The following is a 27,128-nucleotide window of genomic DNA, read 5'->3' as shown; positions in this document are numbered from 1 at the left end:
GTCCTTCTAGTCCAGTCCTAACCAAAGATCTCAAATGGCAATACTCTCTCCCTGACTATTTTTGACTAGCTTGGCAAACCTGTGTTTCCCTCTCGCAGATCCATAAACTGAATCTGTTCTATGGCAGCTATTAAAAAGAATGATGAAGAATCTCCACATTTCCTGACACGATACATTCGGTTTTTTAAAATGCAGATTTTAAAAACGTATATAACACAACCTATTTTTTAATGCCTATAAAAAAATATGGAAAGTGTCTACACCAAAATATGAACCACAGCTATTTCTTAGTGGAATTTGAACTTTCTTCTTTATTCTGTAATTTTCTGAATTGTTTGAGTTTTACAAGGAACCTGTATTACTTTTAAAATCAGATAAAACAATTACATGCTACAACATGTAAGAATCTTGAAAATATTACGTCAAGCAAAAGAAGCCAGACACAAAAGGCTACATATTGTTATGACTCCATTTATATGAAATGTCCAGAAGTAGTAAATCCATAAAGACACAAAGTCTCTATGTGGCTGCCAGAGGATGGGGGCAGAGGCATATCGGGACTGACTGTTAACAGGTATGGAAATTCTTTTTGGGTGACGAAAATGTTCTGCAATGAGATAGTAGACAGTGGTGATGGTTGCACAACGTACTGAATAAATTAAAAACAACTGAGGTGTATACTTTAAAATGGCAAATTTGTTATGTGAATTATATCTCAATAAAAGTAATTTTAAAAATCAGGTAAAACAATCATACTAAGTTTTGGGGGGGAAAAAGGAACAAAAGAATGAACAGACATTATAATTTGGTGTTTAAGAGGCAGACCCTAGAAGCAGACCACTTAGATCAGTAGCCTGGCTCTGTCAACTCATCAGCTTATGTGACCTTAGTAATTCGCCACTCTGTGCCTCCATTCCCTCATCTGTAAAATGGGGACAATAACAGGACCTATCTCATAATGTTGACGAAGGATTAAATAAAGATATAGAAGGCACTCAGAGCAGTGCACGACACATCAGAAGTGCTAGATTAAGTGTTAGCTATTATTGTTATTATTAAGAGCAGCACTGGTGAAGGTGTGGAAAAACGAACACTCAAACCAACTGTGAGAGTATAAGTTGGCAGAACCTCTCACAAAATAATGTGGCAGTGTATGTTGAAATTTTAATTGCCTTTATCCTTTAACCCAACAATTCTATTTCTAGGAAATTATAATGGGATAGAATTTTAAAACTACAAAAATAAATGTATAAGATTGTTAACATCAACATTTTTGATAACAGCAAAGTGGAAAACAACCTAAGTGTCCATCTGTTGGGAATTAATTAAATTATTGATGAAATAGTACACAGCCATCAAAGTGTGTGGGAGAAATGTATATCTTGATATGGAAAGACCAAGATCCATTGTGAAGCGAAAAAAAGAAGGTTATAAAACTATATAGAGTTATAACCCAGTTTATATTTTATAACATATACATGTTTACATCTGTATTTTAAGATTTTCCAAGTATATTCAGCACATTTCCTCCATCAAAATTTTTAAAATATCAACAAATAAATCTAAACACAAGCATATCACCCTCCGGTTCTATTTCTAACCACTACTCCTCAGTGTCTGCAACGCTAAGTGGAATAGCAGGTAGCCAGAATCCAGGGAAGTCATCCACAAAGACAAAAATCTACAAAACCTGCAGGTTGGCACTGGAGAATCTGATATTAACTATTTTAAAAGAGAATTTAGGGGGCCAGCCCAGTGGTGCAGCAGTTAAGTTCTCGTGTTCTGCTTTGGCAGCCTGGGATTCGCCAGTTTGGATCCCAGGTGCAGACATGGCACCACTTGGCAAGCCACGCTGTGGAAGGCGTCCCACTTATAAAGTGGAGAAAGATGGGCACAGATGTTAGCTCAGAGCCAGGTTTCCTCAGCAAAAAGAGGATTGACAGCAGATGTTAGCTCAGGGCTAATCTTCCTCAAAAAAAATAAATAAAAATTTAAAAAAATAAAAGAGAATTTAAAAAGGACTTTACAAGAGTGATGTCAGCATCATGGCGGAGTAAACTTTTCCAGTAATCTTCCCCCTCCAACATATAATGAAAAACCATCCATACTCCAACAGAGGACACCCAAACACAACACATCTAACATATCAATAACATCTGACGGACCCATGCAGCCATACCACAGAGGGTAGAGAGGCTGGAGTCTCCCTCGGAGGTGGAACAGGGTTAAGAGAAAACTTCACTCCCTCCCCTAAAGACTGTGATTCGGGACCACGGAAGGCCTCCAAGAGGGAAGGAACGGGGGTGGGGGGGGGGAAGGGGACGTTTGTTCACAGGAACATCAAGGACTCACAAGGGCCCTTGAAGCCTACTACCAGGGGGAAAGTTTTCGCAGCGGGTGACCTCATCAACACCCCAGGAGAGCAGACGGCCAGAGCAGAGTGAGGAAACCCCGAGAGCAGCAGGAAAAAGCGCCCCTCCCCCCACCTGCCCAGTGCGATCCAATAGTGGTGATCTCCACAGAAGGTAGAGGGCTCAGAACACCTGGCTCTTGACCCCCACTCAGTGGTGACAGGAGGTAACTGCAACTAAATACCAGGATGGGTAAAAACAGAGCCACCCCCTCTAGCAATATCACACATTATATCAAATCTCCAGATCAGAGAGAAAAGAAGAACCCAGAATTCAGTCCTCGAGGACACAGAAATATGCAATCTAAATGACAATGAATCTAAAATAGCGATCATCAAAAAATTCAACAAGCTAAAAGAGGATGCAGAGAAACAATTCAACAAGTTCAGGAGCTACTTCACAAAAGAGACTGAAACTATAAAGAAGAATCAATCAGAAATATTAGAGATGAAAGACACAATGGAAGAAATAAAACAAAATCCGGAGTCCCTGAACACTCGAGTGGACATTATACAGGAGCATGTCAGCATAATTGAAGACAGACATGTCGAAATACTCCAGATGGAGGAGGAGAGAAAACTAAGACTAAAAAGGACTTTACAGGGGCCAGCCTCATAGCCCAGTGGTTGGGTTCATGCACTCTGCTTCGGTGGCCCAGGGTTTTTCCAGATCTGATTGTGGGCACGGACCTAGCATCTCTTGTCAAGCCATGCTGAGGTGGTGTTCCACATCCCACAACTAGAAGGACCCACAACTAAAATATACAACTATGTACTGAGGGGGTTTGGAGATAAGAAGGAAAAATAAAAAAATAAAAATAAATTTTTAAAAAAGGACTATACGAAACACCGGTGCATTAGAAAGAGGTCTGACTTAAAGTTCTAATTATCTGATTAAGTAACTACATGATCTTGGCCAAGCACTAAACCTCTCTGAGAAATCCCAGTCCCCTGGCATAAAAATGGGTATAATAATCCTTCATAGGATTAAATGGGATCTTTACCAAAGAGCAATGGACAAAAGATACTTCCTCTCTCTGACTGAAATAACCAAAACCAAAACTTTAAAAAGACACAACCACAACTTTAAACCAAAGCAAACTGTTGTAAAATAGTGAAGAATTTTAAAAAAACAAAAACACTAGGTCTAATTAAATGGTAATTTCAAAGCACTTATGGTCTGAACTTGAAGAAGGAAACAATAATAATAAACACAATTACAGGGGGCCGGCCCAGTGGCACAGGGGTTAAGTGCTCACGTTCCGCTTCTCAGCGGCCCAGGGCTTGCCGGTTCAGATCTCGGGTGCAGACATGGCACCACTTGACAACCTATGCTGTGGTAGGCATCCCATAAAAAGTAGAGGAAGATGGGCACGGATGTTAGCTCAGGGCCAGTCTTCCTCAGCAAAAAGAGGAGGATTGCCAGTAGTTAGCTCAGGGCTAAGCTTCCTCAAAAAAATAAATAAATAAAAGTAAAAAATAAATTAAAAATTTAAAAAAACACAATCACACCACCTAAAAATATCTCAAACCACTTTAAGAGAAAAAGCTGTGAAAAATGAACACAGGACACTAAACAAAGATTGAGCTGCTTAGTGAACAATACAGAATCTAAATATACCAATTAGGCTATAAACAACAGAAGTGACAAGGAAATATCAGTTTAGATTCACTTGCAAAACAATATTAGACGAAAGCTGACAAGGCAAAACAAACTGCATTTAAAAATCCCAAAAGGAGATCTGATCTGTGAACAATAGTGGCTCCAGGTTAAACAGAAAATGCCAAAGCAAACACTAACATCAAGAAGAAAGTTCAAAATTTTTCTGGTATAAAATGAAATAATTTCAGCATAAACATTAAGATATTACAGAGGAGAATGGAAATAGTCAAATTTCTTCTTTACATTTTTGCATATTCCTCAAATTTCTTACATCCAAAAAATACTGCTTTTATAACAAAGAAAAAAGGTGGAGGTTTTTCTCTTTTTTTAACCATGGAAAAGAAAGACTCAGAATATTTGCACAAAAATGAGAGAAATGGAGCCATGGCTGAAAACATAATATCTGCCAAAGTTTCTGAAGGCAGAAGAATATGTTAAGAACTTCAGAACCTGAACTGACTTTTCAAAAAATGATGAAACAACTGAGCCATGAAAAATATGACACTTGCAAAAAAGAAATATATTCAAACAGTAACAAAGGATTAACAGTAAATCATCTAATAAACTAAAAGCAAATACTGAAAGAATTTTAAGATTTAAGCATAGAATTTCAAAGTACATGAGAAGAGAAGTATGTCAACTCCTAAATGCCTCATTTCTCCCATGAGAGAAGCTAATAATGGAATAGCAGGAACAATGAAAATAGTTCCGTTAAAACAGTGTTTCTAACAATGAAAAAAAGGAGGGAGAAGAAGGGGGTAAATGGGTTGACATTATCTTCCAGTCTAGCCTAAAAGAAACTGAGAATTTAAATTCCATTAAAGAAACCACATATACAAGGAAAATGAGGGATAAAAAATATGAACTTAAGAGAAGATGCTTGGTTATAATAAAAAAAGACAATAATAAGTGTTGGCCAGGACGTGGAGAAATTGGAACCTTTATACATTGCTGGTGAAAATGTAAAATGGGACAGTCACTTTGGAGAACAGTTTGGCAGTTCCTCAAAATGTTAAATACAGAGTTACCATGTGACCCAGCAATTCTACTCCTAGCTATAAACCCAAGAGAATTGAAAACACATGTCCACGCAAAAACTTGTACACGAATGTCCACAGAAGCATTATTATCATAACCAAAAAGGAGAAACATCCCAAATGTCCATCAGCTGATGAACAGATAAACAAAATGTGATATTCATGCACTAGAATATTACTGAACTATTAAAAGGAATGGAATCCTGACACACACTACAACATGGTGAACCTTGAAAACATTATGCTAAGTGACAGAAGCCAGACACAAAAGGCTAGGTTCCATTTATACGAAATGTCCAGAATAGGCCAATATACAACAAAAGACAGTGGACTAGTAGTTGCCTAGGGCTGGGAGAGCGGGGTCTGGAGAGTGACTGCTAAAGAAGATCAAGTTTCTTTTTGGGAGGAGGAAAATCTACTAAAATTGTGGTGATGGTTGCACAACCTTGTGGTTATACTAAAAAAAAATGGACTGTATACTTTAAAAAATGATGTTGATGATGGAAGGTAGCACAATTACTTCATCTAATGTAAATGAGTGAACGCCAATGAAAGCAGAATGGTCTCTATCTGTATGAGGAAACATGTCCCAACACTTAAAAACTAAAAGACAAACACAAATCTAGAAAAGGATGGGAATCACTATGACTTCAGGAGATAAGTTAAATCTACCCTACACAAAAATAAAACTGCAACAAAAAGTGAAACAAAATTCAAAGTCTATGTCCCAAAGAGAATAACAAAAATATAAGAAAAACTGTGGAAAATACACCTCTATCGCTGTAATTAGATGCTTCAATATTTCATCGACAGGAGATGACAAAACAAAGAATTAAAAGTAGAGAACTGATATAAAGCATAAATTAAATCATTCCCCTTGGTAGGGGCCAACTTGACAGAGTCAGGTTCAGAAAAAAAAGATATAAATAAATAGATAGAGAAAAAGACTATGATAAGACAAAAGTGGTAAAATCTTAACAACTGGGAAATCTGGGTAGACTACTGCAACTTTTCTCTAAGTTTGAAGTTAATGCAAAATTTAAAAAATTTTTAAGTAAAATTATCAGTTATATAATAGGGGACTGAGAAGCCAAGGAAATACCACTTTCTTTTCTGGGTTACAAGGATCTTTCACAAAATTTGTTCTCAGACTAGGATGCAGACACACCTAGTTTTAATGCAAAAAGCCAGAAATTCTATGACAAATTCTTAGATCATAATGCAAAACCACAAACTATCTGTATCATATCTAAATTCATAGGTTTTATAACAATAAGAGGAATTTTATCAAAAATGCCTATAGAGGTTAGGAAAAAGAAAGAAATGATCTGTTTCTACCTAAAGAATTTAGAAAGAGAAAAAAACAAAGTTGAAAAGGGAGAAGTACTAAAACTAAGATATAAAATTAATACAGTAAAAGAAAAATGATAGATAAAAAACATCCTTAGCGAGCGGGTAAAGGCAAATGGTATAATCAGAGACAGCAGGGCAGCCTTCAAATGTAAAGAGGTAGGCGGTGGATTCAAGGAAAGAGCCGAGAACGAAAAGAACAGAATACAACAGAAACTGCAAGGACTACAGGCAAGAGGGTGATTAAGCGGGAAGGGTGGGACATTGTAGAAGTAAGGATACATGTCCAACGTGGTGATTTTAACAGGAATGAGGGAAGAAATACACACCAGTTTGACTCTGCTCCCAACAGGCTCTCCAACCCAAATTAAGAGCATCACAATTTACCCGCCTCCTACAGCAGGAGACCCAGAACCAAGGAAGAAAAAGATGAATGAAGGCCAGCTGGGTGGGGACTGGCACAGCGAAGAGCTCACGTCCCACTGGACAGCTCTGGCTGATTTGCGACTTGTAGAAAGGAGAGCCCAATGTTGCCAATACCTGCCCGTTTAGGAGCGAAGACCAAAATCCAGATTTTAAGTGAAACTTCCAGATTTTTAATGGTTAATAACCAACGCAATTTTTTAAAACACTGTGCAGACCAAACAAGTCCTCTCAGTTCTCCCCGTTTCCACTGTTATCTCTCACCATGCTCCCCATCTCTTCCCTTCTCCCTTTCATCTTCACCAATTCCAGACTTTGCTTTTTAAAACCACAATGTCACTCAAATCCTCTGAAAGTTTCCTTTGTCTTCACAGCAAGTGCCAAGCCTTCAGTTCAGCCTTCAAGGCCTTCCACTAATGTGGCAGCAATGTGACTCATCTCCTGCCTTAATCCCCAAATCCCAAAATAGTCCCATCTTTGTGCCTTTTCTAACGCCATTCCCTCAGCTTAGAACACCCTTCCCAACTCTCCTCAGTTTCTATATCAACTTAGTCAATAATTCATTCCACAAATAAATTTGTAAAGTGTGCCTAATTTTGTACCAGGCATCTTTCTAGGCACAGTCGATACAGCAGCAAACAAAACGGACAAAAATCTCTGCCCCATGGAGCTACAAAGAGGAAACAGATAATAAGCAACTGGTACAGCAGGTCACACAGGAAAAGGTGCTTTGGAGCAAGAAAAAAAGCATAAAGTTAGATTAGGGTGGGAGGGGGCAGAGGGGATGGAAGGTGGAAAAGGCTGCAATTTTAAGGCATCATTTTGAAAGTGATGTTAAAGACCTAAAGGAGTGAGAGGATAAATAACTGGGACAAGAAGGTTTCAGGCAAAAGGAACAGCAACAGCAAAGGCCTCAGGCAGAACTGTGCCTGATGTTTCCAGCTGACATTCTCCTCTGCTGCAAAGCTCAGCTGAGCGCAGCTTACTCAGGGGAACCGTCTCTGATTCCTACAAAGCAGAAGTATTCATTCCCTCCTATCTTCCTTACGGCACCTACTACAGTGGAAACTCTTTTTCAGATATACAAGAGTGACCGCTGATCAATTAATCCAAAAAGACAGGTAAAGCAGGAAATCACTTAAAAATGATACACGCATATTTTAAACATTTTTAACTTCAAATATATAAATGTACATTCATTTCCCCATGTGGCACCAAGACCTTTTCTTTGAATATAGATCTGCCAAATGCAGTTCCCCACTTTCCTAGATAAAACACCATAATCCATTACCTACAACGTCCATTTTCCTTTTCTTTAAAGTAGAATGAGAACTTAATACTTGCAGAGTTTTCTAGGAGCAGAATCCTCCAGAGAATTACAAGGTCTCCCCAATCTGTTTCAGTTGTCTTGACCATAACCTAACTCATCAACAGACAATTCCTTCAGCCTCTTGACTTTATCAAGTCTTTCTAGAGCATTTCATAAAAACAACTTTTTGCATTCACATTTCATCAATTTGAATAATATTTACTATTTTATACTCACAAGTACCACAGGTACAAATAATTTTGAGAACAAACAGAATTGACTCTTTCTTGGTAAGCAGAGAAATCAAATGATACTCATGCTAACTAGAGCTAACTTATCGGTTTGAGCATCTGTGTGCTGTGGGAATTGGTTAGTATGGTTGACTAAGGGAATATTTAATCCAGAATGTTAAAATCAAGTCCAGCAAAGGATCTGAATAGACATTTCTCCAAACAAGCTATATAAATAGCTGATAAGTACATGAAAATGTGCTCAACATCATTAGTCATTAGGGAAATGCAAATCAAAACCACACTGATACGAAACTTCACATCCACTAGGACAACTATAATCAAAAAGACAATACCAAATGTTGGAAAGGATGTGGAGAAATTGGAATCCTCATACATCACTGGTTAAAATGTAAAATGGTGCAGCTGCTTTGGAAAACAGTTTGGCAGTTCCTTAAAATGTTAAACATAGTTACCATGTGACCCAGCAATTCTACTCCTGGATATAAACCCAAAAGAATTGAAAACATATGTCCACACAAAAACTTGCACGTGAATGTTCAAAGAGCATTACTCATAATATCCAAAAAGCAGAATCACCCAAATGTCCATCAAGTAATGAATGGATAAACAAAATCTGGTATATATACCCACACATATATTTTATATATCTCCATACAGTGGAGTATTACTCAACCATAAAAAAGAATGAAGTTCCGACACACACTTCAACATGGAAGAATCTAGAAAATATTATGTTAAGTTAAAGAAGCTAATCACAAAAGGCCACATATTGTATGGTTCCATTTACATGCAAAGACCAAAAGAGGCAAATCGATAGAGACAGAAAGTAGATTAGTAGTGGCCAGGGGTTGGGGGGAGAGAAGAACATGTAGTGACTGTTAATAGGTACAGGGTTTCTTTCTGGAGTGATGAAAATGTTCTGGAATTAGACAGCGGTGGTGATTGTACAACTCTGTCACTATACTAAAAACCACTTAAGTGTATACCTTAAAAAAAGTCCAGTGCTATCAGTTCAATAAATGCTTATCAATGGGGGGGACTCAGATGCATTAACTAGATATTTCCTTACACAGATTTATAAAAAGCTAACTAACCACCTCTGCTAGAACAGAAGGTCCCTGAAGGCAGGGATGGCCGCTCATATATTTCCCTTAACATCTAGTATATTAGATTACACTAAGCCAGTATTCAATCAAGGTTCACTAAATAAATTAATATCCACATATTACATACCAGGGATCTAGAAGTGTACTGATCAAGATACCACAAATTAAGAAAAACTCACTTTATATTCCCCAAAATCCTGAATCGCCACTAACAAGTCACTTCTCTTAATCGGAAGTTTATATCACCCATTTATACCATCCTTACCACCATATCACAATCCAGAGGACCCTAACTTCCGTGACATTTTTAAAACCTAGTTCAAATTCTCCACCTTATGTCTATCACCAAATGCCACCTTCTCTCAGTGTTTTTCTACCTCTTTAACCACATTCCCTAAGATAGAAATGTCTCACATACTTAGCCTCATTTGTGCTTCTCAAACATCCAAGAGTCAAAGAGAACTATCACCATTATCTTCATGTGACAAATGAGAAAAAATGTCATGTCTAAGGACACCTGGTCTCTTGGGTTCAAAGTTCCTCTTTCTTCACATAAATCATGTACTTCCAAACTTTCTTCTCTTTTGATAAACAGGGAACCTTCTGATGTTAGATTTTTTAAGAATAAGTACAAATGAAAATATATAAAAATCAAAGCAGTAAGTATAAAGTCTGGATGAGAGCTGAGGCAAGAGGACAACAAAAAAGGCTTGTTTAGAACAAGAAGGGAGAAACAAAGGACCCACTGCTTAGGGAAGATGTCATATCAAGGGATGACAATGACAAATGCAGCCCCATTCAGCTTCTTCTTGGCTTTGGTAATCTCCATCAGGAGCATGATCTTCAAACTGGGAAGGGCAGAACTCTGACAAAAAGGGAGCTCACATCTAGTGTAAGTGGCATGTAGAGTGGACAGCAACAGAATACAGAGCAAGTTCAAAAGAATTTGCTTTCTGATCCAAACAAATCACACTCCATGATACTGGAAAAACTTTTAGATCTGACTGCTGATTATCTAAGCTATCTTGACAAGGTGCCAGGGACCAGAAATGAAAGAATGCATTCTCAATTTTCAAAAGAGGAGAAGTGCAAATCCAGAAAACCATCTATGGGTAAACTTGCCACTCATGCCCTGAAAAATTCTAGAAAATAAATTTTTGAAGACAATAAAAAGAAAAAGCCACCGTGGCCTCCTTATTAAGGCAAGCTATACAGCATTTGCTTTTTGATAGGATTACTAGAACAGAAAAAGGGAGGATGATACAGACATATACATAACTGATTCTAACAAGATGATCTGATAGAATCTTTAAATGATAGGCTGGCAAACAAAATGGGAAAATGTTGAACAGCAGAAGCTCGAAAATCTGTTAAACTCTACTAGGAGGATGCCTAGCTGGTTGAATATCTGGTTGATTAACGTATCGACATCAACCAATTTGGAAGGAAGTCTCCAGTAAAATCAGAGTTCCATCCTTTTCCACGACATAGACAACTTTTATGAATTTAATAAAGCCACAAACCTGCTCTCAACATGTGCAACGGCCATAAAGCTGTGAGTGACCTAGCACATACAGCCTGGCAGAATCAGACCCCAGTAAGGTCAGAGTAGGCTGAAACGATGGTCCAAAACCCAAAATGAAAATTAACAAGGCGTCAAGGCCAGCATTTAGATTTATAAACTCAAATATATGAAGGAGTAAACTTCAGTTTATGTAGGAAACACCTAGGTAAAAAAAAGCTACTAAAAAATCTACACACAATCTCAAGATGCCTTAATAGATGAATATGTCCAGACTGGATTACTATAGTTCTCTAATTAATCAACTTAAAAAAATATTTTTTTCCCTATGAATCATTCCCAGATCTTCATCCTAGAAAGTCAGAACAAGAACCTACAAATATCATTTAGTTAAAATTCCAGCTTTAGATCCAGTTATTAAAGTGTATCTTAGCAACATAAAACATTTTATTTGAAGAGCTTAATTTATTGACATTTATGTCAATATATCAATATATCCTTGAAAGAGGCCTCAGATATTTTTAAACCCAAGTCTCTCTTTTAATAAAGAGGAAACTAAGAAAAATTAAGTAACCTGCTCCAAATAACACAGCTGCTTAGCAAGGGCCATGATCCCCAAATCAGCCCCTTTCTGCACACCAGGTGGGTTTCCAGTCCTCTTCGTCCTTTCTTAAAATTTGCACTACGTACTAAAGAATTAGAAAACACACACAACATCTATCAACACGCTATATTTTGCTAAGGACAAACTAGCTTAGCAAGAACAAATAACCACAACACATCAGTCTGTAAAATATTTCGACATAGTGTGATCACTTACAAGTCTGATCACAGATATTTGTTACAAAAAGGCACTCTAATACAAAAATGGTTTTTATTCCTAACCATTAGTGTGTGATTACTTATTAAAGCATTATCCCATATCCCACTTAACATTAGAAAAAATAAAGTAAAAGTTATTACATAGATGGAAAAGCTGTTAATGGACATGCTATTGTTTACTGTGCTCAAAATCCCTCCCTCATCATAAAATATACTATGAAAATTATTAAAAGATTTTAGACCTCTAATCGAAACGGCAGGCCAAAGGTTTTCTTCATTTAGGGTACCATTTGTGCTGAAGCCCTCTTGTTCCCTCCTCACTCCCCCAGAAACAATGCCCAAAGGTACAAAGGTTGTCTGCCAGGCAGGCCAACGGACCCCCTTTGGCCTGATGTCCATCCTCCCTTCCCCTCCCCCTCTCCCTACCACCCCATGCCTCTTCTCCTACCCTCTGGGTTTAAAGAAGACAGGTGGAGAATTGATAAAAGGGCAAGTTGGCAAGGCTGTAGCTTATGATCACTAGCATATAGGCTAGGCCAGCTCCAGGAGAACCCATCCACCCCTAAATGAGACCTGGATGCCCTTCTTGCCCCAGGGCTCCTCTGGGACCCCTTTTGAAAGGAAGAGGGAACTCTACTGCCCAGATACTCTCATCCACTAGAGCCCCAGCAAGCTCTTTGTTTCCAACAGCTGTGGGGGGGCAAGCGGCCTTGGAGAGAGGGGAGAGGAGGGGGAGAGGTCACTCTCTTGCTCCGTTGCTGCCAATCTTCACGCTCTCCCGCAAAACACACAAACACACGCACAGGATCGTTCCCTCGGAACCGGTTTCCTCTCTCCACACCTCAAGAACCCAGGGTCACACTCTGCTACACAGAGGCACTCCTTGAGACCCAATTACCTCTTTCTATCACCCAAGCCCTAGACAGGATGACTCCCTAGCTCCCATCCTCTGAATCAACACCAACGGGGTTCACTCCAGGATCCCCCTCCTCCTTCCTGCTCAATGCATATACCCCTGGGCACATCCCTGAGCCCCAGGCACCACACACAAAAACACAGGGTCACTTCCTGGGCCCCAGGACTTTTCCCTGCTCGTATCCACAGACCTGGGGTCACTCCAAGCCCCCAGCGCCCACCTCTGGACCCAAAGGACATACATAGATAGATAGACACACACACACAGAGTTACTCTACATCGCCAATCCGCGTCCTCCGGGCCACCTTCTCCCTTTACCCACAAGACCCCTCCGAGACCCCGGCGCCCTAATGAAGAACCTCCCCAGCACATGGTCATTCCCCTGGCCCTCAGCCTCGCCCCGCAGCCCCTCACCGTCACACTCACACACACACACACACACACACACAGAGAAAACCCCTGCGTGGGGCCGCCCTCCCTCCCCTGATCCTTCACAACACAAACACGCGCTCCCGCGTGCACACCCACGGCCACCCCGGGAGCCCCGGCCGGCCGCCTCCGCCTCGCCGGTCCCGGCCTGCCCGCCGCCCAGCACGCGGGGCCGCTCTCGCCCGGCACTCGACACACACGGCCACTCCCCATCCCCAACGCCGGCCCCCGGCCCGCTCGCGCCCTGGTCACCCGGGCCCTCTCCCAGCGCGGCCGCGGGGACCCCGAGGGCGGCGGGGGAGGGAGGGGCCGCAGGGGCGGGCCCCCGCCGGGCTCACCTGAGCAGTTGATGCTCTTGCCTTTGCCGCCGGGACAGTCGCCGCCGCCGCCGCCCCCGGGGGGCTGGTTGGACGCGCGGCTCCCGGGCAGGGAGAAGGCGAAGAGCAGAAGCACCGACGTGTAGCAGCAGAAGGCGAGCGGGGGCGCGGCCGGCAGCCGGAGCGGCGCCTCAGCGGCCGCGGCGCCCATGGCTGGCGCGCCTGGACGGCGGGAAGCGCAGGGAGCCGCAGGCCCGGGGCATCCAGCCGCGCGCCGGGAGCCCGCCGCGGCTCGGCGCCTCCTAGCAGCCCCTCCGCATGCCCGTGCCCCCGCAGCGCCCGCCAGGCCCGGCCGCCGCGCTCGGGACGGAGGCTGAGGGTCCGGCGCGTGCGAGGGGCGCGGGCGCGCGGGGGGCGCGGGAGGGGCGGGCCCGCGGGGGGAGACCGAGGCTAGGAGAGCGGGCGGGCGCGCGCGCGCGCGCGGCGGGCGGGGGGCGGGGGCAGGCCCGGCCCCTCACTCGCTTCGTCGCCGTCCCTTTGTGTCCGCGGCCGTCGCCACCGCGTCACAAAGACCCCGGCCCGCCGGGCGAGGGGCGCGTGACGGAACCGCGGGCGGGAGGGGGGCGGCGACCCCGCCCCGCGCACACCCCCGGCGCCCGCGCCGCCAGCCCCGCCCCGCCGCGGCCGGCGCCGCCTCCGGGGGAGCTATTGTTCCTGCGGCGGGCGGGAGCGCGGAGGGCGGGGGGCGCGGCCCGGCGGGGGCTGGGGGCGGGGGGCGCCCCCGGGGCTCCGCAGGCGTCTCTCCCGCAGACGGTGTTGCCGCCCTTTGTAAGCGCTTCGGAAGCGTTTCCTTCGCCCAGCAGCCGGCTGCAACAGAAGGGCAGGTGGTTTCTTATCTCTTTTCTAGGTGAAGAAACCGAACCGCCGAGAGGTGAAGGTGACTTGTCCAAGGTCACATACGAAGCAATGGACAGGACCAGAATTGGAACCCAAGTTCTGCCTCCAGCTATGCGGTCCTTAGAGATGGGGGCAAATGGCTAAATTTCTGGGATCCTCACTCCCACTCCATTCCCACATACACTGACTGAATTTCAGATACTCTGACAAATTCTATATTGTACTCTCCCACTAATAATAGCTAATATTTAGAGAGGATTTGCTGTATACAAGACCTGGAGGAAACTCTTTACATGCATTCTCTCCAGTTCTTTTTTACAGCCCTACAAGGGAGTTCTTACTCTCAGCTCCATTCCACAGAGGAGACAGTTGGGACCCAGAGAGATCAAGTGAGCTGACTCCCAGTCCAGCGCACTTTCTGTCACATCATGCTAAGTGAGACCCAGCCAGGGGCAGTAAGATTATAGACTAATTGTTTGAAAGTCCTGTGCCTTTTTCATTCTATTTTGCTGCCTCTCACCTAAGAAGGAATTTTTAAATCTCATTGGAAAACTGATATTAATGTGACAATAAAATTTTTAAAAGGTCTGAAAAGCCACCATAAGCAAAGCCACATTAGGGAAAATATTTTCAATGTAAGTAAGAGACAATATACTTAACGAAGTAACATAAATCAAGAAGAAAAAGTTGACATCATAGAAAGATGGGAAGCCGACTTGTCTTATTCATGTAAAATACAGACCATAAATATATGCAAAGATATTTAAATCCACTAGTAACAAGAGGCAGATTAAAACCATAAGATTTTTTTTTTTCTGTAGATCATTAACAAAAGTTAAAAGAATTGACAAAACCTAGCACTATTAATTTACACATTTGGGGAGGGCAATTTGACTATGTATCAAAAACCTTTAAAATATGTTTACCCTTTAATCTAACAATTCCACATATTGGAATTTATCCTAAAGAAATAATTGGGCAAGCACACAAAAATGTATATATGGTTGTTCATCATAGCGTTTTCATGATAGTAAATATAAGCTAAATGTCCATCCATGAGACATAGTTAAAGTATGGTGCCTCTTTGAACAGTGGAGTATTATGCAGCTTTAACGATGATTAGGTTAGTTTTTACTGACGTGGAAAAAGGCACGATACTAATGAGTACGTATAAGAAAACCTTATTTTCCTAAAATATACATGTGTGTACACATCCATAGGAAAAAAGTCAAGTAGAATATACAACAATATATTAACAGTGGTTATCTCTGAACAGTGGGCTATGAGTAACAGGTACTTGTCTTTTATGTTTTCTATATTGTCTGAATTTTTGTCTAATGAAAATTTTTATTGTTATAATTTAAAAAGCTATTTCTTTTTAAATTATGCTTTCATCATGCTTTTTATATAAATTCACATTTTTAACAGTTTATTAAGATTTGCCTCATCCTCTAAGTAAAATTCCACGTCTGGCTTCTGAATCAGGTGTGATCCCAGCGAAGCCACAGCAGAAGGCTGCTGCTCTGACCATTCCTTCAACAGCATCCCTGCTAAGCTTGACCTCCCTCATGCTTCTTTGCTGCCCTGTGTCTTGGCTCTCCCAGCCCCAGTATTCTTCCTTTCATTTTCACTTGACTGCTAACCATAGCCCGTGCAGAAACACTAGTAGGAAACAACCCATAAATAAAAAGCAAAAACTCTATGGCCAGAAGTCAGAAATTAATTTACATGTGCATCTTTCTCCAAACGAGATAAGAAAAACTCACAGATTTCTCAAAAGTTTTCAAATTGAAAAGGACTCTTCTTCAAAAACAGGATTTCTCTGACTTTAATCATTCAATCTCAGAGAAGAAAAAAGATCTTGGTGGTCATCTAATACAACGCCCATCACATGCCTTAATATTGGTGACCCCAAAATGTCATACAGCAAAAGAGTGTGAGACTCGCTACATAAAAACCACCCAGAGAGTTTTAAAAGAATATAGATTTCCGAACACCACTCCAGACATTCTGGGGGAAACTCAAATATCCCTTGATTATATTAAAGTTCTCTAAGTAACTCAGATACACTGCCAGTTTGGAAACCCCTGGCCTAACCTTCATCAGTCAGTTATTGCTCCGTAACAAACAATCACAAAATCTCAGCAGCATGCCACAATAAACATTCATTTCTCATAGGTCTGGGGGTTGACTAATCTAGGCCAGGCTTGGCTGAATGGCTCTGCTTCAAGCTGCAGGTCCAGCTGGGCTTAGCTCTTGTGTGCAGGCCAAGCTCTGATCTTCTCCAATATTACCCATTTGATGGCCCCAGCTGAAGGAGCAGCAGCTACCCAGGGGTATCGCTTATGGAGATGAAAGTGGTACAAGGGGGCATCCCCAACTGTGCAAGCCCTTTCCACACCCCCACTTGTACATGTCCACTAGCATCCCACTGGCTAAAGCAAGCCTCATAGCTGAGCCCAAAGACAAGGGGCATGGCAGTCTATTTTTATGGAGGGGAGTGAGAGAGAGTGAATATGGAGTGACTGCTTTTGGAAGATAATCTATCAGAAATCCTGTACTTGAGCACTATTATTTATATTCTTTCAGAAGATTTTCAGTTCCAAGTAACAGAAAACCCAACCCAAATTAACTTAAACAAAAAGACATTTATTGGCTCAGGTTAAAAAAAAAAAAAAAGCCAGAGGTAGTGCCTTCTCCTATCAGTTGTTTTTGTCCTCAATAAAGCTCCACTCATGGAAAACATTGCATTCCTTCAAGAAATCTTTGTAAGCGTCCACTGAGTGCTAGGTGCCACAGTAGCCTGTGGGGGCAAGAGACAGTCCTGTCTCACTGTCTACATGGGGAGACATCTGAAAATGAACAATTACAACTCAGTGTGATAAACACTAAATAGAAATGGAGGATGTGTGTTTGGGGGTAAGGTGGGGGTAGTAAATGGCAAATCCTACTCCACACTCCCAGCCCAGCCAAGATTCTGGCTTTTCTGGACCTCCTGCTGGAGAGTCTAGCTGCATAATGAAGCCCCAATAAACGGTAATGAGACAATGTGGGACTGACACATTGGCCCTGGTAGGAGAGAGTCAGAGCGCTTGAGCTCAGTCTAGAAACACTGGAATGATTTATGGAGCAGCACTGGCGCAAGCCTGGGATTGACCTCTGGCCCAAGTTGAGAAATTAGACCCTGCTTCCTAGAGAGAAGGGTCTTTAAAAAACATGGAATGAGTAGATGAAGTCATTCATTCATTCAGTAAATTGATACTGCAGGCCTACTCCTAGTCCCTGAAAATGCAGTGGTGAGTACAACAGACCTGGTCATCATCCTTAGGAAGTTTACAGACAAATGTTGAACAATTATACGAATTAAAGTAAAATTACAACAATGTTGATAAATGCTATGAAGGGGAAGCTGTCAGAGGCTTACCTGTTAGAGTGACACCTGTGCTAAGATCAGAAGAGTGAGTAGTTGACCACGTGAAGAGACAGTGTTCCAGGCAGAGGGAACGTCATGCGCCAAGGCCCTGTGAGTACAAGGGGCTAAATGCCGACCAGTGGGATAAGACAGCGTAAGCTCAGCTTGTTTTAAACTTCATTCACTGATTCAACAAATATTTGCTGAGCACCTACTATGGTCTATGCTCTGTTCTAGATGCAGAGAAACAGCGATAAACAGAACAAAGTCCCTGCTTCTTACAGAACTTAAAGTATAGTAGGGGAGACACCATAATAATAATATTGGTGGGAGAGCATGATTGTTGGATCAAGCCATAACCATAGTAACTATAACTCATTGAAGACCTGCTACATCCCAGCTACTGCCAGGCATTGCCTATTTGTTGTCACTAACCCTCCCACCCACCCTGTTGGTGGGTATTATTTCCATTCTATAGATGAGAAAACTGAGGCTTGTGAAGTTAAGTGACCTACCCAAACCAGAAAGCCAGGAAATTAGAGTCCCCTGGCTCCATCTGACTCCAGAGCCCCACCACATCACTAGCGTGAACAGGTGGAGAAGCAGCATCGCCTGATACAAGATGGAGCAATTATTGGCCCCACTAAGACTGCAGCCACCAAGGTGTGTGCACAAACCATCCTGAGCCCCTGCCAGCGTGTCAGGAGACTTTTGTTGGGGCTTCCTGTGATTACATGCAAGGATTATTGTGATTACATTGTTTGTAATTACCACTCTGGTTCAAGGCACGATTATTGTCACTCCCCTCCCCTTAACAGTTCTCAATTATTTAGATGGGCAGAAGCCAAGGAGCCAAGGGTTACAGATATCTGAACAAAAAGTGCAGTGGGACTGCAGAGAGGTAGCCCCACTCTGCCTGGAGGAGAACAGGCTTCACCACCGTAATTCCGTCAGTTTGAAAGGCTTCTCACCCAAACAGGCCCTGTGAGTGGGTAGAGAGACTGAGGAGGCATCGCTGGGTTTTTCTGCAGGTCTTCTTGTCATTCATCGTTCAGTATTGTCTGAATACAGAATTAAGATTTTTTTTCTCCATCTTTCAGCAAATGGAAATTTTCAGCTACAATTCAAAAATTTCTCCAAAAATGAGGGTTTAACTCATAAAAGATTGTACCACAGAAGGAGCTTCTCTGACAAAGACAATCACACATAAATGGTAGGAAGAGGTATGGCATAGTAAAGAAGAGTGTCAGCTCTGGGGCCGGCCCTGTGGCAGAGTGGTTAAGTTCGCGCACTCCGCTTTGGCGGCCCAGGGTTTAGCTGGTTTGGATCCTGGGCACGGACATGGCACCGCTCATCAGGCCATGCTGAGGCAGTGTCCCACACAGCACAACCAGAGGCACTCACAACTAGAATCTACAGCTATGTACTGGGGGGCTTTGGGGAGAAGAAGAAAAAAAAAGATGATTGGCAACAGTTGTTAGCTCAGGTGCCAATGTTTTATTAAAAAAAAAAAAAAAGAAAGGAAAAAAAGAGTGTCAGCTCTGGAACCAAACCATCTGGTTTTGCATCTTAACTCTGCCACTTGCTACCTTGGGCAAGTTACTTAACTTCTCTATGCCTCAGTTTCATAATCCATAATAGGGAGATAAAATTTGTATTTGCTTCACAGGGTTGTTGTAAGGATAAAATGGGTTTGTATAGGTAAAGTGCTTGGAACCATGCTCAGTACATTGTAAGTATTCAATAAATAATTTGTTAGAAGTAGTAGTGGCATAGTAAGCAAATAAATGTTAGCTATTTTTAGGGGCAGTAGCCATGAACTGCATTTATCTGCTAAGCTAAGAGCTTGACATGTATTATCTAACATAATGCTCCCAAAAACCTAATAGCAAAGGTGCTGTTATTATCCTCACTCTGAAATGAGGACAGATGAGAAAACTGAGGTTTGGAGAGATTAAGGAATTTACCCAAGGTTACACAGCTAGTGGGCAGCAGGACTGAGACTCAAATCAACATCTGTCTGACGCCAAAGCCTATGATCTAAATCAAAACCCAAAGAGTTCAAGTCAGCAGTCAAAGAGCTCATCCGAGCTGGCTGGCTACTAGAGAGACCTGCAGGAGGGCAGCCTGATGGCTGGCATGGGCGGCCAAGCTACTGGGAGGAAAAGTTGTGAGAATGAGCCAGGTGGGTCAAAGGGAATGACACGAGGTTATAGCCAAGAGCCTGGGAACTTGAGAACAGCATCCATTGGGCTGAGAATCCGGAAAGAGAGATAAGCAAGGAGTTAAGTACCAGAGGAATCAGAGTGAGTCGAATGGAGCTAAATAATTATATTTTACCATTGTGTGTGTTTAAGTATGTCAGCTTGCTTCTGTATGTATACATATGTATTGAGCATATGTCATTTGCCTGTGTGTGTACATATGTAAAGAGTGTATCAGCTTGCCTCTGTACATATGCATAAGTGCCAAGCATATGTCATTTTACTCTCTGTGTACATATGTAGGGAATGAGTCTATATCAGGTTGCCTCTGTGAGGGTGTGTATGTATGCATATTTGAGTGTGACAGCTGTGCCCTGTGTTTTGTACATTCACATTTACGTGTGTGTATCCATGCACACATTACTGTATATAGCAACTCATCTGTGCATGTACATGTGGAACTTAAACTGAGTCAGCAATTTTCTTATTCTTCTCCCTTGGCTCCCAGTTAAAAATTATTCCTCAAAGTCTGATGGTCTCGGGACTCAGCATCAGGGTCAATAGACTTGGCATTTAGTCTGGATTCCTAATTAAGAAAGTTGTGAAGGTGAAACAGAAAGACCACACTCTGAAGCTGTTTCTCTCAAGGCAAAACAATAGTAGTAAGACTTAGGGCAGCTCTAGCATGGTGGCTTCAACAACAATGGGAGCAGGGGTCAAGGCAGGACATGGAGAATGGTGACAGCAGCGCCATTCATCCAATGGTATTTAGAGATTGCCCGTCATGTGCCAGGCAACTGCGATAGGCAGTGAAGATGAAGAAGTGAACACGATAGACACAGTCCCTGTCCTATAGTCTAAAAGGGAAGCAGGCTTTAAACAATCAATTACAATTGCGAAGAGTTTTGCAAAGGATGTGTGAAAGCTGTGGGAGCATCAGACAGGGACCCCTAACGTAGCAGGGGCTGGGAATATCAACGAAATCTTCCCCAAAGAAGTGATATTTAAGCTAAGGCTGGAAGACTGATGAAGAGTTAGAAGTGGGTGGAGAGGGGACAGAATTCTATGAAGAAAGTTCAACATGTAAAAATGAAATACAGAATATGGCAAGTTTAAGACACAGAGAAAAGGCAGCTGTGGCTGAAGCCTGGAGAGTGAGGTGGCAAATGACACAAAGAATGTAGTTGGAGACTTCAGGAAGCCAGGGTCAGATTGTACTGGGCCTTTTAAGCCAGAATAAGGGTTCAGACTTGATCCTAAGATGATAAACAGGTAATAACCTGCTCAGATTTGTGTTTTTAAAAGATCACTTGGTTAAACGTGTGAACTGTAAGGTATGCTAATTATATCTCAGTGAAACTGTTAAAAAAATCACTTGGGCTGCAGGATGCAGAATGGATCAGAAAGGCAAAACGTACCAAGAAATCCAGGGAGAGCTAGTGCAGTGGTCTAGGTAAGTGAGGATGGTGAATTGGACTAGGCCAGACGGGAACAAGCAAATGAATTAGATTAAGGAAGTAAAAGCAACAGAATTTGGTGACTGACTAGATGCGGGAGGTGAGGGAGAGAAAGTGTCAAGCAAAGGTTATCCCCAGGTTCAGTGCCATTTACTAAAATAGCATCTTTGGAGAAAAAGCAGGTTTGGAGAGGAGGATGAGTTCAGTTGTAGGCACATGGAGTTTGAGGGGCCAGTGAGGATCCGTACCGAGCTGTCCAGGAGCAGTTGGATTTATAAGTCTGGTGTTCATAAGAGATTTACGCTGGATATATAAGTGAGGGAGTGATCAGAGGATAAATTAACTGAAGTCATGGAAGTGGGTGTGATGACTAAATGAGATACTATAAAATTAGAAAAGGGCCTAGGCTGAAGCCTTGACAAACTCAAATGGAGGGAACTGTGAAAGAACTGCCAGAAAATAGGAGGAAAACCAGGAAAGAACAGAGTCACAGTGACCAAGGAAAAAAGTGTTCAAGAAGCAGGATGTAGTCAACTGATTGAACGCTGCTGAGAGGCCAAGCAAGATGAGTACTGAATAGAGACCAATGGATATAGTCACTTGAAGTTGTCAGTGATCTTAACAAGAGCCATTTGATAAAGTGGTAGCTGCAGAATCCAGATTAGAGCTTATTGAGACATGAGTAGGAAGTAGGAAGTGGAGACAGAACGTTTAGACAGCTTGGCTGCCAAGAAAAGAAGAGAAACAAAGCTAGAGGTGACTGTGGGTGGAGGAGGGACTTTTTAAGATGAGACTGTGAAATATTTAAATGATGATGATAAAGACCCAGTGGGGTGGGGAGAGTCGAATACACAACACAGGAAAAAGGATAATCAGCAGTATAAGATTCTCAAGAAGACAGGAGGGCTGGAATTCAAAGCTCAGATGGAGAGATTGACTTTTGGGAGAAGACACTGTGTTCTTTGTAACAAGAGGGAAGGTAGAGAGAAGGGAGGCTGCTGGCAGCTGAGTTTGTAGAGAAGCTATTGAGATACTGAGGAAATTCGTGGAGCCTGGCTTCTGTGTTCTCCAAAGAGGAGGGAGGTGAGGTGGAGTGGGGAGAGTGGATGGGGGCAGTGGCTGCAGAACAGTACCTTAAAGCAGCTTCAGCCCCACTATAATGTCCATAAGCTACCTCTTAGCCTTTCCACCCAATCTTCATCACATCTTCTTCATCTTTGATGTGGGCAATTGCATTATCTCAATCTTATATAAAAAGTTACTGGTTTTTACTGATCTATAACATGCAATATATATATATATATATATATATATATATAACAGATACCACTTCAAATCAAGGACCCTGGCCCCTCCCTTTCAACCAGATTACTGCTCCAAATCCCTACTATGCAGAAATTTGGGGTCAGATTTTAGAAGGGTGGAAAAAATTTGAAGTGGTCATTGATGATAAGGGGAGAGAAAGTATGTGATTTTCCCCAGCCAAGCTTAGGAGAGATGGATAAAATAGAGGCAGACACCAGAGAGACAACCTGGAGCAGGGGTGCTTAAGAGAAGGAAGTTAGGAGCCTTTTCTCTCAGACTGGGAAAAAAAACTAACCCTGCTACTACTCACCTTCTGCAAAGGAGTTCTAAGAGAGGTGGCCTCTTAAGAAAGTGGGGGCAAAGTGGAGTCTTTGCTTTCTGAGTAGCCAATGTGACTTGAGGTAACCTAAATTCAGATTTTCTCAAATCTGCCATAACTTCTTACCATATGCATGCTGGCAAATGGTTGACTGATTTGATCACCATTTTGCAATTCCCATGAGATAACCGATTCGAGTAATGATCATCAATGAATGTTAAAACCTTTGGGTGAAAGGTTGGCGGGGTCAGGATATTCACAGTCTTAAAGTTAACTTATCAACTATGAATGAAAGAAAATAACTTAATAATGGAGAGATCTAGCAGGTACCACCTTCACCAGGTGATCAAATCTAGCCTCACCAATGGTGGGACAGCTTTCTACCACGGGGCTCCTGAAATGATGTAATGAGAGGCAGGTGATCTTATCTACATGATTGTCTTGCCAAAGAAGTTTAACCTGAATCTAATCACAAGGAAGTAATCAAATCCAGAATGTGGGGCACATTGATGAGGCCTGGACTTTACAAGAAATTTAATGTAATGAAAAACAAAAAGGGAGAGAGGTTTGTTCTAGATAAAATTACACTAAAGAGACAAAAGAAGCAAATGCAATAAACCTTGATTGGATCCGAGAAAATAAACAGCAATAAAAGACATTCATAAGACAACTGGAGAAATTTGAATGTGGACTACATATAGATGATATTACTGTGTTAATATTGATTTACTTAGTTGTGATAATGGGATTATGGTGATGCAGGAGAATGTTCTTATTCTCAGTACATGCATGCTGAAGGATTTAGAGGTGAGGTGTCAGAATGTCTGCAACTTTTATTTTTCTTTGGTGAGGAAGATTCGCCCTGAGCTAATATCTTTTGCCAATCTTCCTCCTTTTTTTTTAGCTTCAGGAACACCAGCCCTGAGCTTACATCTGTGCCAGTCTTCCTCTACTTTGTATGCAGGATGCCTCCACAGCACGCCTGATGAGTGGAGTAGGTCCGTGCCTGGGATCCAAATCTGTGAACCCAGGCTACTGAAGCAGAGTGCATGGAACTTTACCCCTCGGCCATGGGGCCGGCCCCTGCAACTTTCTTTTAAGCGGTTCAAAGAGAGAGAGAAAAGCAAGCAGTTAACAATTGGTAAATCTAGGTGAAGGGTGAAAAAGAAAAAGATTAAGAAAAACCTCAATGCAGTCTATTTCTTCATTACTTCATCAAACTTTTTTCTGCCACGACCTTGGATAGCTTTATGCTTATAAGTATAAACTGTGCTTCTTAATGTGCTAAATTAGATTGAAATCTTTAAAAGCATCATAGCAAGAAAATTGCTCTGCAAAGCTTTTTAGACATAAAAGACTTCTAATTTGTGTAGGAGTATAGGTGAAGATAATGGTAAAGTGAGAGAGAGCCATGAAATATTAAAAAGAACACTTTCCTGGGAGTCAGAAGACCTTCGGGTCCAGCTCCTAACTACTGAAGATGTCAGTTTCCGCATCAGTCAAGTGGGGCTAATGGTATCACATGCATCATCCTGCTGTACAGGTACAGGAGAAACAGGATGTGAAAAAGGCTTTACAAACTGGAAATGGATATGCAAGGGGAGGGATGCCACGATGATGTCCTCTTAGCAGTAGTTCTCGAACTTTATCATACCTTACAAGCAACTGAGAAACTTGTTAAAAGTGCAGATTCCCAGCCCTACCCTCAGAGATTCTGATTCAGTAGGTCAGGGTTGGGGCCCAGAATTTACTTTGTGAAAGCAACCCAGGTTCTCTGGTCCAACGGATTTGAAAACCACACGTGGAGAACTGCCTTGGAGGTGCTGTGATCTAACATCCTTGCTACTCAATGTTTGGTATGGACCGGCAACATCACTGGTACCTGGGAGGTTGTTAGGAATACAAAATCTGGCCCCACTCCAGACTTGCTGGATCAGAAGCTGCATTTGTAACAAGATGCCCAGGTGATTCCTATGCACATTAACGTTGAGAAACACTAATCTAAATGGCAAGACTGAGTGGTGACCTCTCTTTTTTGCCCTGGTCACTAACTCTCAGCTTGCCATCAGACAGAACTGGGGTGGCACCTTTGTGTTGCTGACACCTTTACCCTCACTTACCTCTTCTCTCTGCTTCTCTTTGTTTCTAGCTCCTCAGTCCTAGCAGATTTTGATAAACATAACCAGCCAATCAAAGTGCTTGTTTTCTCCCACGCCATAAACAGACTAACTGAAGCATACGGACTTGGGATCCAAATCTAGTTAACCTAGGTCTGTGATTTTTTTGTTTTTATTATGGTGAAACAACATAAAATTTACCATTTTAACCATTTTAAGCCAACGGTTCAGTGATGTTAAGTATATTCACACTGTGCAACGATCTCCAGAACTTTTGGTACGTGATTTTGAATACGTCACTTAACCTCTCCAAGCTTCATTTCATTATCTTTAAAATATGGATAATATTACCCACTCTTGCAGAGTATTTTAAGAATTAAATGAAATAATAAACGAACGTCCCTAGGACCCATAGAAGATGTTCAATAAATGCTAATCTTCTTCCTTCCTTCCATTTGAAGTAGGTTTTCAGACAGCCCTGGATGTTTACAACAGATATCATCTGCTGAAATCTACTGATAAGAATTTTAAAAGCATATACAAAAATCTACATATTCGGGGCACATTATTGCCTTAGAACAGGGCAATTTGTAAAACAGAAGTATTCTATAATCTATAGAATTGGGCAATTTGAAACAGCTAAAGTAAACAGCAGCCAATTACATTTTGTTGGGAAAATTACATTTTGGGAAGCAACAACCCTTTTGTGCCCATTATATAGAAATTCTTGTATTGACTATATTGTTTTATAAACAGCTTAAGTACAATCATTATGTGAATATCAGTAACTTTCACAAATAGTGCTTTCAACCTTGAGGCTGATCCACTTGATGTAGCATTTGAATTCCGTTTGTGTACACACTATCTTTAAAGGAGAATGCTAACGGGAAAACTTGGGTTATATGCAGTGAATTGAAAAGATCAGTTTAACTTCAGAATTAGGCTAATTAGAACAGGGAAAAAGAATTTAGAGATCCTCTCCTCCAACTCCCTTATTTTATAAAAAAGGAAATTAAATTAATATCCAGAGAGACCTAGTAACTCGTGCTCAATCATATGACGAGCTACTAGCAAAGCTGGGACCAGAGCCCAGGTTCCAGGAGTGTGCCCTGGTGTCACTTCACCTTGAAGAATGAGTGACACTTCAACAGCTAAGGTGATGGGAAGGGGTTGTAGAGAGGCCTCCGGGTAGAGGGATCAACAAAAGTAATTTCACAGAGTCTGGCTCTGAAACCGAGAGACTGATCGGTGTGTTGAGGAGTGTTCTGGAGTGGCGAAGCAGGAAGGAGAGATTAAGATGAGTTTTGTGATGGGAGAAGAGAGTTTTGGACTCTCTTGTAACACAGAATATTGGAAGAGAGGTTTAAGGATTTTGGGGGGTTTTGATTTTACAGTTTAATGTGGCTCTTCCATATTTGTATTGTCATGTAGTCAATATAGGTATCTTGGGAAGTAGCTGTTTTACAGATGATGGTCTAATATTCAGGAGATTATGTTCTTTGCAAAGCAAAGGTTTGAACTCAGGCTCTGAATAGAAAGGCTGTGTATTCTGATTCTTAACAGCAGGTGCTCCGGGGCCAGGCGCTTTGGGTTCAAATCTCTCTGGCCCCATTTAGAAGCCATATGACCTTGAAAGACAAAAATGATGACTAAAATGCATAGTGTTTGTGTGCCGGGCTCTGTTCTAAATACATTGAACTAAATATATATTACTCATTTAATCCAACATCCATTGACATTTATTTTATTATTATCATTATTTTAAAGCCTCCCTACCCCCCCCAAAAAAAGAGAGAGGGGAAGGAAAGAAGAAGAAAGGTGTCTCAGTTGAAGATGAGGAACAGGGGTACATTCCCCCA

The 27,128-nt window shown here is 41.9% G+C and overlaps 1 protein-coding gene across 1 annotated transcript in view; it reads right to left on the bottom strand.

Annotated features, from left to right (window-relative positions):
* The window catches only part of TMEFF1 (transmembrane protein with EGF like and two follistatin like domains 1), an 80,676-nt gene extending 66,672 nt beyond the window's left edge, over window positions 1-14,004 (bottom strand). The window contains exon 1 of the mRNA XM_023629760.2: window positions 13,580-14,004. Within this exon, the coding sequence (XP_023485528.1) occupies window positions 13,580-13,769 (190 nt within the window). The 5' untranslated portion in view covers window positions 13,770-14,004. The remainder of the gene's footprint in view (window positions 1-13,579) is intronic.
* Between the last annotated feature and the right edge of the window lie 13,124 nt (window positions 14,005-27,128).

This window comes from Equus caballus, chromosome 25 (genome assembly GCF_041296265.1).
Source record: "Equus caballus isolate H_3958 breed thoroughbred chromosome 25, TB-T2T, whole genome shotgun sequence".
Lineage (NCBI taxonomy): Eukaryota > Metazoa > Chordata > Mammalia > Perissodactyla > Equidae > Equus > Equus caballus.
The sequence above is the reverse complement of the archived record's forward strand: the minus strand, read 5'-3'. Positions and strand labels throughout refer to the sequence as shown.